General features: G+C 36.8%; 3 protein-coding genes across 4 annotated transcripts in view; 1 reads left to right on the forward strand and 2 right to left on the reverse strand.

The window, feature by feature from the left end:
- Positions 1-3,717, reverse strand: part of LOC106879463 (integrator complex subunit 9) — a 28,333-nt gene extending 24,616 nt beyond the window's left edge. The window contains exons 1-2 of the mRNA XM_014929027.2: positions 3,601-3,717; positions 1,915-2,042 (exon numbers count right to left, since the gene is read on the reverse strand). Of these exons, the coding sequence (XP_014784513.1) occupies positions 1,915-2,042; positions 3,601-3,609 (137 nt within the window). The 5' untranslated portion in view covers positions 3,610-3,717. The remainder of the gene's footprint in view (positions 1-1,914; positions 2,043-3,600) is intronic.
- A 190-nt stretch (positions 3,718-3,907) lies between these two features.
- LOC106879464 (radical S-adenosyl methionine domain-containing protein 1, mitochondrial) lies at positions 3,908-6,036 on the forward strand. Its single transcript, XM_014929028.2, has 2 exons — positions 3,908-4,042; positions 4,314-6,036. Exon 2 carries the CDS (start codon positions 4,603-4,605, stop codon positions 5,908-5,910), a length of 1,308 nt encoding a protein of 435 aa, XP_014784514.1. The 5' UTR covers positions 3,908-4,042; positions 4,314-4,602; the 3' UTR covers positions 5,911-6,036.
- Positions 6,037-7,563: 1,527 nt separating this feature from the next.
- The window catches only part of LOC106879460 (zinc phosphodiesterase ELAC protein 2), a 20,897-nt gene continuing 17,220 nt past the window's right edge, over positions 7,564-11,240 (reverse strand). For both annotated transcript variants that reach the window (XM_014929023.2, XM_014929022.2), the window contains exons 19-21: positions 10,673-10,751; positions 9,236-9,380; positions 7,564-7,836 (exon numbers count right to left, since the gene is read on the reverse strand). In XM_014929023.2, coding sequence (XP_014784509.1) covers positions 7,660-7,836; positions 9,236-9,380; positions 10,673-10,751 — 401 coding nt within the window. In that variant the 3' untranslated portion in view covers positions 7,564-7,659. The remainder of the gene's footprint in view (positions 7,837-9,235; positions 9,381-10,672; positions 10,752-11,240) is intronic.

Here is an 11,240-nt window from a genome sequence, read left to right on the forward strand (position 1 = left end):
TGAGAATGGACTAGCTGAACTCGTATAAGTAGCAGCATGTTTGACTGAGCATGAGAAATTGCAGGAAGTTAAAAAGTGTCGTTTGTGAGTTCGTGGAGTCAGAGGATATTGTTGAGAAGTTGTTTTGGATTGGTTTCAGTTGTTCGCAGGGTATTTGGGAATACATCAACAAGTGACAGTTGGTGTCTACCCCATTACATGGTACTATATATCACACTGTTATAGTGTAGAATACAAAAGTGACATACAGTAATCACATTATAAAAAATAAGCACATCCGAACGTGGGATGTAAGCAGGCCACTTATGAGTACCCCTCATTCATTGGACAATGAACTTTGCTTGCGAAGACCTATTGAGGCAAGTGTAAACAAACCAAAATCGCTGACATGGCCGATGACAGTACCACCTGACTGGCACTCGTGCCAGTGGAACATTAAAAGCACATCTGAGCGTGACCGTAGTCAGGGCCATGGATTGGCTCCCGTGCCGGTGGCACAAGAAAAACAACATTCGAGCATGGTTGTTGCCAGTGCCGCTGGACTGGCTCCCATGCAGGTAGCACATAAAAACACCATTTGAGCATGAGCGTGGTTGTTGCCAGAACCACCTGACTGGCCCTCGTGCCGGTGGCACATAAAAAGCACTCACTACACTCTTGGAGTGGTTGGCATTAGGAAGGGCATCCAGCTGTAGAAACTTTGCCAGACCAGATTAGCCTGGTTCACCAGTCCTCAGTCAAACTGTCCAACCCAAGCCGGCATGGAAAGCGGACGTTAAATGATGATGATATAAGATATAAATGGTTTCATCCAATGCCCAGTTTAATACTACCACCTGGAGAGTCTTTAACTGAATTCACTTTTGCAAACATTTGAGCAAGATTTCTGGTTGGAGGATTATTTTTTCCTTCGTCTCAGAAATCCATTTTGAATGTGTGTTTCAGAACATTATGGCCAATTCAACTGATAACTTCCATATATATATATATATATCAACATATGTTACAGATATAATGTCACAGAAAATCTATTTGAAGTTAATGTGAAGTAAATAGATGTACAGCTAAATAAGGAAAGTGATGGAGGGATGGAAGGTGAAGGAGGCATGAGAATGACTGGATACAGAGGCAAGGCCCAGTGTTCATATGAATATAAAGTTTTTAGAACCTCACTTTCCCTGTGATGGAGGAGGCCTCCCAAGCATAATAGAAAAGCAACCATATCAACGTTTTGTCATTTCCTTCACAAGGCTCAACAAGCTGAGGTTAGTTTTCACTTCTTTGTCCCTACATCTTTCTGGGCTTTCCTCTTTCACAGCTTCCATCCACATTCAGCAATTATTTATGCAGCTGTCCTCATCTCTACACATCCCATGGCCATCCCATCGGACCTCTCTCTTGTACAATACATCTGATTCCCTTTATGCCCAGGTTTTCCTCAGATAATGATGCTGTACGCATACATAAGACCTGTAATAAATAAACCACAATCATTTAATGTTAATGTTCCATGTGGACATGGGTTGGATGCTTTGATAGGGTCCAAGAGGTCCAAAGATTGCATTATGTTTCAGTGTCAGCTTTGACCTGGTTTCTATGGTTGGATGCCCTTCCTAATACCAATTAAAATTAAGTGTTGAAGTAAATCTAATGGTTTTTGTGTGTTTCTTAAATGGCTTATAAACACCTTCCATGCTGCAATTGTTTACAATTTTATAATTTTTCTGCTTTCAATCAATTCATTAACAATCCACCTTCATCAACACCATATGCATTAATCTAATACATTCATTTAAAACTGTGGAATCTATCTTTATATCTTTCTCTCTCTCTAAGAATGAAAAAAATTAGTAAATTGTGAATGAAGTTCTAAGACATGTTAAGAATTAATTGAACTCTGAATATATTGCCTACCTAGATATAACTGGTAAAGGAATGAAGTTCTGCACTTGAGCAATATCTAGCCCACAGTCCATCATGATGTTCACTCCTTTGAACTGTAGCACAAAGCAGGGCTTACTGTGGTTACTGGACAAACACATCTGAAATGGTTAACAAACATCACAAGTAACGGAAAAGAAAATTTAAGATAATAATGGATGAAAAGATGTGTTTTTTCAAAAATGAAAACAAAATAGTATTAATAATGAACATTAATAAATTGTTAACTAGCAATAAAAGTGGTCAGTTGAATCCTCCTCCTCCTCCCAAGCTGCTAGAAATGAGCCCAACTCTCATGGACCTAATTTTATGGGGAAACTAAATTCTTATGGCTGTGAATATTTAGTTATATCAATAAAAAATTAGTGTAAGTAAACAAAATGCCATGTGTTCTTTATGTTCTGAGTTTACAAAAAAAAAACTATTGAGAATGACTTTGCTTTTATTCTTCTTGGGTCAATAAAATATAACACTAATTCACTATTAGAATCAATCGAACTGATTCTATTCATTACATAGATTCAAAGCCTTGTACATATATTGGAAATCAATAGTCAGTCAGTGTGGCCCAGCACAGTAGAAGCAAATAACTCGAGTATGTCTGGTCGACAAATAGTCTCTATGTCTTACAGTTTACAAGTTTCTAATGGGTCACCAGATTTCTAACAGTGGGGGTCAACAAAGACCTAACTTAGCAAAACAAATACATGGGGGATTTTTCCTAAAAAGCTTTCCCTGTTGATGGTCGCATCTTTTACCAATACGCATACACTTACATTCAAACTAAAAATAGACATTCCGCATTCATTCCTTTTTCTTTTTAGAAAGTCTGATGATGACTCTTCGTACAGATAAAGGGACTGGTTGTTCAGAATGGTACCAAAGAACTGGAGAGAGTACATGGACTTGATGGCCTTCTTGATTTTCATATTAGCCTTGCACCAGTACTTTAAAAATAGTTCTTGCATGGCACTTCTTGGTTATTAATCTGCACGACATGTTATTATTATTATATTCTTTTCATTAACCCGTCTGACTTTTCAAATTATAAATTATGGATAATTCATTTGGTAACTGAAGACAACGACCGCACAAGAGATTTCTTTTTAATGAAAATCGGAATGTTGCTTCTTGTCAAACATAAAGCAAATATGCAGCCAGGAAAATAGTGAATCAATGGAAAATCATGGGTCTGCCTTTGCGATAGAGATGCCAATCGCAATTGATTATCTCCAATAAATGATCATCAAAAACGTTAAATTGTTTGTTTATCTTTATTTTTCTGAGGACCGAAAATTGAAATTGAAAGAAACAGTTGAGATTCTGTATAGGAATTCATGCGAATGTTTTTGGTTTTCATTTATTTGTGGTGAGGGACAATAACGAAGAAACGAAGGCGAACATAGAAGGGGACGAAGATGGCCAGCACGGAAGAAGCGGTAACAATTTCTTTATTGTCTATAAAAGACGAAGATTGAAGGGGACGAACCATGGACAATAACGAAGAAGCAGTAAACATTCAGGCTTTTAAACCGGTAAATAAATATTTCATTCGGAAATTGTTAGTAAACGCTAAAAAGTTTTGAAGTTTTGCCTTTACAGGTATGTACGATCATAACCAATAAATACCCCCCCAAGTAAACAAATGTCTTAACTTACAAGTTTCATTTTCCAGGATTTCTTCTTCTCTTCATGAAAAGTCTTCTGAGACGACGACGTTCAGCGCCCTCTGTTACATATACACAATGTGAGAGTTACCTCCCCCCCTTGAACAGGAAGACGTTTTTTATTCGAGAGGAAATCATGATGGGAAGGTTTCAGCTGGGACCAAGGCACCACCTTTTACTGATTTCCATAAACTACATTATTTAAAGCGCTTTTACCTTTCATACGATCGTGCGGGTGTTACGGAAAAGGCCGATCTTTAGGTAATCAACTCGTGTGAAGAGGAAACACTGAGGTTTTGGGCAATTATCTTTTGCTTTGAAGTAAAGAAGAGAGAGAAAATAGTCTCTGTTGAACAAGTCCAGTGTCCTTGAATGGCCAACATCAATCCCTGGCATTTTGAATTTCTTTTTCTTTTACCTTTTTTTTTAATCCGGTGAGTTGCGATTTGAAAGGTATTTACCTGTTATTTTTAGTAGATCGATCAGGTGTTTAAAAGACGGGGAAATAACTCTCAATGCATTACTCCCCCCCCCCCTATGAAAACGACCGTCCTGTATGTTATAAATTCACGTTCTTTTCTTCAATTATATATAAATTTTTTTAATCTGCACATATTATAAATCGATTCCTACCGACACTGAACACCTCCATAAGTTTACTCCGATTCTTTGTTTTTATCCTATTACAATGCCTCTGTCTTTCAGGATTCTGTGGTTCTTGCAATTTCCAATATTTTGATGGTTCTTATTCTCCCCATTCACATCCTGCCACGAATCTAACCAGTTATTTCACCTAAAGATTTCACTGAAACAATAAAACTTCGCAAACGACCTTGATTAGAAAAACAAACAGCCCTTATTCACTTTGATATTTTATATTTCTTTATACTTTATAACGGAATCGTCGAACTTATTGTGATTTTGTCCACTTTACAATGAAGATCTTTATATTAACCTATAATTGTAGGTTTTTCAAAATTTCGTCCAATTTACGATGAATAATTTTGTTGGTTTTTCGAAATGTAAATTTAGATTAAAATTTCCTGGCATATGTCAGCTTTTAAGTTTACAAATAAAATATTCTACTTCAAATTATGAAGTTTTTACAGACAATGCTTCTATTTATGTCCACTGGCCTTACTGTGCCAAAAGATGCACCTACTGCAATTTTAATAAATATATCAACTCCAATGTTGATAACATACGAATGACCGATTCATTAGTAACCGAAACTAAAGCTTTACTAAAACTTAGTGGAGTAAAGCAAATCACATCCATCTTTTTTGGCGGTGGAACACCTTCTCTCGCACCTCCAAGCACTATACAACGTATCATTGAATGTGTAAAGCAAGTGGCAAATCTCTCCAACCGAGCAGAAATTACACTTGAAGCCAACCCGACAGCATTAGAATTTCAAAAATTACGCGACTTTAAAGCAGCCGGTATCAATAGACTCTCTGTCGGAGTCCAATCATTAAACGATGCGCAGCTTCGAATTCTTGGAAGAAATCACACTGCAGCAGAGTCGATTAGATGTGTTGAAGAAGCTATAAATCTTTACAAAGGAAAGGTTTCGATTGATCTAATTTTTGGAATCCCTGGTCAGACTCTAAAGGATTGGTCGGAAGAACTGAAGAGGACTTTGTGTTTTTGTGATGATCATTTGTCCTTATATCAGTTGATTGTTAAGAGAGGAACTCCACTTTATCATAAAAGATCCAAAGGAATTATGAAGTTTCCTAACGATGATATTTTAGCAGATATGTATGAAGAAACAGTAAAAATATTAGAGGAAGAGAAATTTTCACGTTATGAAGTTTCCAACTTTGCTCGAAATGGTGCTGAGAGCATCCACAATAAATCTTATTGGCAAGGTAAACAGTATATTGGAGTAGGCCCAGGTGCTCATGGCAGGTTTGTTACGAAAGGTGAGAATCTGGAAGGAGGACATAATTTCCGACAGGCCCGTATTCAGATACTGGAGCCTGGGCAGTGGATGGCTGCAGTTGAAAGATTCGGACATGGTACAAAAATATCAGTTCCACTATCATTGAAAGATATTTTGGAAGAAGGTCTGGTGATGACTCTTCGTACAGACGAAGGTATTGACTGTTCAGAATGGCACCAAAGGACTGGTGTGGATCTACTTAAAATTCTTTTTAGCTCTGAAACAATTCAAGAGTACATGCTACAAAAGTTCTTTTCCATAAAAGGAAATCGGTTAAAAGCCACAAAAAAGGGAATACTTGTACTCGACAGACTTCTTCCTGATTTCATATTAGCCTTGCAACAACTACTTTGAATCATTCGAGAAAAATCAAAGGTAAATAATTTTATTAATTTTGTAAGGGTCATTATTATATAATTGATAATAAGTGGCTGCATCTGTGGACAAGAATGACCATACAAATAAATATGTATTTCCTTACCTTTGTTTAATTGTTTATATCTTACCTATGTTTCAAGGTGTGTGTACATAATGTTGAAGAAATTTTCTGTGTCTATAGATAGTACTTGATGATTTACAATATGAAAGATAGAAAATGATTTTGTTTCTCTACACAAGATGACCTTGCTGACCTGTCTAGGGGAAAAGATCCATTCAACTTATGCCAGCATGGACAGTGAATGTAAAACGACAATAAATATTCATTCGTTGTTTTTAAATGTTCTTTTTCCATGCAAGCATTGGTTCAACAAATATATTATTAAAACATCGTTTTACAGGTGGATGCCTTGTCTGTTGGCAACCCTTAAGTATTGTTTATGTAGGGGATATCTTATTCCACTCATCTTTGAAGGCACAACACCAGCAAATTACTAGCAGGGGAGATACATTTATACTCAGGTTTCTTTCAATTTCCAAATCCACTCACAAAGCTTGATTGGCCTGGAACTATTGAAGACACTTGCCCAAGGTGCCAAGCTGTAGGATTGAACCACAGTTTATATATATAGTACACACACATACAGACACACAATGGACTTCCATAGTCAGCATTTATTACATTTTAAACTTCACTCACAAGATTTTTGGTCAACTCAAGTCTATGATAGAAGAGACTTGCTTAAGATGTTGTTCAGCTTCTTGAGCCACTCCTACATCTCCAGCATCCGGATATTTCCCATCATCAGCGACCCAACCCTTGTTCTTCACTCATTACACTGACCTTACCTCCACCAGTTTATTCCCGCCTCACACTCTCATCCCCTCCCATCATCCAGAGTCGTTGTCCTCTCTGAACCTCACCTTCTTTTGCTGCAGCACCCCATCACTACCTTCCACTTATCTCCTTCAGCCCTATAATCCTTCTATAGCAAGTCCCTCTCTTATAATTTAGCCTTTCAACACTTGGAATACAGCCACAGATCCCCACCATCCCTTCTTTTCTGTCTTACAAGTTACATCGCAACCTCACTAGAGTCAGTGGCATGAAAAAAGACCCAGTACACCATGTTATTTGGTTGGCATCAGGAAAAGCTTCCAGCCATAGAATCATGCCCAAAGATGACATTGGAGCTTTGTGCAGTCCTGCAGCTTACTAGTTCCCTGCCAAACCATCCTACCTATATCAGCATGGAAAGCAGCTGTTAAATGATGATGATGATGATGATGAAGGATACTCTATATGGTGGTTCTACCTGCATGAAATAGAAGTTAAATCACCATCAAAGATTTATTATGTTAAAAAAGAAAACTTAAAACATAGGTCATGGCTGTAGCAGCTTTCAGGTCTGCTCAACCTAAGACTCAAATCACCAACAACTGCAGACATCCACGTTCATGTCTGAGCTTGAAACCTGAGAGTGAGCTGTGTATATATATGCATGTTGCTCCTTTCTTTCTACCCTCCCACTCCTTCCCTAACTCTCTCTGAACATGTTTAAATTCCAGGTAAAGCTCACACACAGTGAAAACAATGAAGTCAAAACATTAAGTAATTAACAATAAATATATGATTATTTACTTTAAAATGTTTTAATAAAATACCACTGTGTATATATAAGTACACACACACACACATACGTTCTCAAGTATGCATGTTATATATCAGTGAACAGATGATGTCGAATCTGTATCTCTTGGCCTGGTGGCTTCCATTTCATCTTGGTTTTTACGCAAAAACCTTTTCATAATTTTTTCTTCCATTTCTGCATAATCTTCAGCAAACAATGTTTTCAAGGGAACATTGAGGTGTGGCAAAAGTGGTAAATCAGACAGTGATACCTATTGTAGAAGACAAGAAGAGAGAATAAGCCAGGCATTTCAAAACTGAGACAATAACAACAGCCATAAAATATTGTTGCAATGTAAATGAAGTCGGTGTTGCTGGATTATCAACTAATGACTGTAAATATTCACATAAATCTACTCAGTGATTTGTTCTTTATCCTTGTTTTTTTTTAAACAGTGAAGTTGGTGTTGCAGATCAATAGGTTATTTGTATCACAGAACTCCAGTAGACTTGTTCCCTCTTCCTTTTGGGAACCAATTCCATGGCCCCCATGTACACCATAGAAAATATCCGGCTTCCGTCCAGCATGCCCACTGAAGTCCCCAACCACGAAGATGAAATCCTTGTCATTTGTCTTCTACAGAAGAATATCATAAAAATGGTCCTTCTGTTCATTTAGTAGGCCCACTTGTGGAACATAGGCAGAGATAATTGATGCTACGTTATTCTGCAAGATGAGCCTGAGCTTAATTACTCTATCGCTCGCTCTGACTATCTCTGTGACCTTATCCACCCGTTTCTCTGCAAGAAATATGCCCACACTGCATACCTTCCCAGAAGATTTTATACTTGTGTGTCTTGCCTGTAAGGAACCTGGCTGAAGCTGCTCTCCACTCTTTACCTTTTGGATGCAGCATACATCATCATGCCTCCATTCAAGCAGCTCGACGATTTTGTTAGACCTACCTTTCAATGTGCCTATATTGACAGTGCCAACCCTGAGAACTTGGAAAAGGGCACGGGAAGGAACATGGGCAGGAGAGATGGTACTGGGCACCTAAAAAGAAGGTTTCAGTGATCGTATGCTAACAGACATGTCACATCAGTTCGTCTTGCTTTAACCTACCATCATTCAAATCATGTTAAAATTGTTCTCCCTATTGGTAGTGAGTAGCATTGTAAATATAAGCATTACTGCTGCAAATATAAATAGGTCAATGTATAATTAATTAATTAATTATATGAATGATCTGCTATTGGTTAGTCCATTATATATATACAGGGAGAAAGAGGTAGGTGGTTTGTTAATTTACTAATAATTTCCTCTTTCGGTGCATGCGGTAGTAGTGTGGGCAAACGTTGGTGGCAGGGAAGGAAGGACCAAGGTATACAAGTCTGCTGGTACAGAAGCAAGGCAGAGCCCTGTAGGGGTTTCTGGTATTGTGCTTTTCCCCTGATACACACATATACTTCAACACAGTTTCTACATGTCAAATTTCACTCACAAGAATTTTGTCAAGCTGAAAACTAGTAGAAGGCCCTTGTCCAAAGTGTCACACACTGACTTCAAACCTGAATATCATCATGTCATTGTAAACTTCTTAACAGCAACAGCCTGCTTTTACATAGGTAATTTAATGAAAAATATTTGAGAAAATACACAACACTTACTCTCATATTGTCAAATGAGATCCCTACTTTCTCTGAAAACCTGTCGCTAATTATCGGAATCTTGGAGTATCTCTGGCTGAAATGGTTCAGCAGAATAAATTTTGCACCCATTTTCATCCCAACATCAATTGCTTGTGACGTTGTGCTGAAATAAAGAATATTTTGTTTTATTTTTCATACATGAGTGTGAACCATTGTATTAAATTCTAAATATATATACACAGATGGAATGGCATAAATGTTAAAGTTCTGGTAGTACTGGATAAAATAAAATGGTTTGGAGTTCAAAATGTTGTTGTAGTTCCCTTTTATCTCTTTGAACATATATATATGAAGATTAGTACCAGTTATGAGTTAGGGGTTACATCAACAAATTATATCACCCCTACCTCCTTGTCACATGTATGATATAGTAAACAACTGAAAATCAATGATGCTTAATAGAATATGTAATATTAGTAATACCGAAGAAAGACTGCAGGACGCCGAATGCACTTATGCCGAAGGAGAAGAATCCATAAAGCTGAATGGAAACAATAATAAAAAAAGAACATTCCGACCTACCATAGTTTAATGATCAATTCACCAATTTCTCACTTATGATTTAACAAGATTAAAAATAGTTAATCTTATAATAAAGAAGAAGGATTGGTGTTTCTACGATCTTTGGCTCACAATTTTTAAATACTTTTATTTTTGTTTTGTACATTTTGTCAATTGTGATAATTTAAAAATAAACATCTGATCCCATTATTTTTGCCTCTTTACATTGTAAATCCAGTAATGAAACCTATTTAAAAAATGATTTTTTCTACATTTTAGTGTCAAATGGTCATATTGTGGGAATAAAATGATGATCATATATTTTAATTTTCATAGGTCTTTTCAGCATCTTGTCTGTTCAGCTTTATATCCATTCGGCATTGTGTGGCTTCTTGAGCTTCAGCAAAAGTGCATTTGGCATCCCATCTGTGTACTGTTAGAACATCATTCAAAAGATGTGTGTGCTATTTAGTTTATGGCCCTTTATCTCCAAAAGTCAAATTCGCCCGTTATCCTTCAAGCATTTATAAAGTAATAGTCACGCATTGCAGTCAGTCTATGTTCTTAAAACGCATCCTGAAAGCGACTGCAAATATGATGGAAATTTAATAGAGATGTTTTGAATATTGTTTTATTTTGAAACCCAAAACAATGCAAATTATAAAGAATTAATTACACAAATTGATGGTTAGTACTGTTAACTGATATTTTAACATTTTATGACTTCAACATGTTTTCTCTGTAGATTTTCTGAAGGGCTCCTAACCTTGAAACAATGAAAACCAGCTGATAGAACCAAACCATTGACCTGTATTATTAATCTTTTTATAACTTGCATTGTTTTGGTTTCAAAAGGACAATATTTAAAACATTTATTAAAGATGCTCTTCTAACCTGTGGGTTTTTATCTTGGCTTCTTCTTCCAAGTCATCTTCCATTGTAGCTTCATGGATAAGTAGATCACAGTTTTGACCTGAAAGAAGAAAATAGTCATTCATTTTTAAAGAAAATATCCTGCCTGTTGTTGTTGTTGCTGTTTAGAGCCAAGCCAAACCAAAAATGAGGCGGGGGTGGGGGGTGTCAGTAAGTCTGAATGGTTAAGAAGTTTGCTTCACAATTCTATGACACTGGTTCAATCCCATTGCACAGTACCATAACCTTGAGTTGGGCAATAACTTGTGAGTGGAATTTGGTAGATGGAAACTGTGTAGAAACCTCTTGTATATAATGTGTGTGTATGTGTAACCAAATATAAATTGTTTTAGTCAGTTTTCTCAGTACATTCTGTGAAGTGGATGGCATTGGGAAGGGCGTCAGACAGGAAAACCATGCTAAAGATGACACTGAAGCTCAACATGGCCCCAGGGCACATCAAAACGTCCAGCCCATGCCAGCAGAGAAAACATTCTTTATATGATGACAATGATTATATATATACGTACATATATATATATATATATAT

Source organism: Octopus bimaculoides, chromosome 23, assembly GCF_001194135.2.
Source record: "Octopus bimaculoides isolate UCB-OBI-ISO-001 chromosome 23, ASM119413v2, whole genome shotgun sequence".
Taxonomy (NCBI): domain Eukaryota; kingdom Metazoa; phylum Mollusca; class Cephalopoda; order Octopoda; family Octopodidae; genus Octopus; species Octopus bimaculoides.

What these genes read in the sequence shown, in the direction of transcription:
- LOC106879464 (XM_014929028.2), top strand. Translation starts at nt 4,603, where the DNA reads ATGAATAATTTTGTTGGTTTTTCGAAATGTAAATTTAGATTAAAATTT.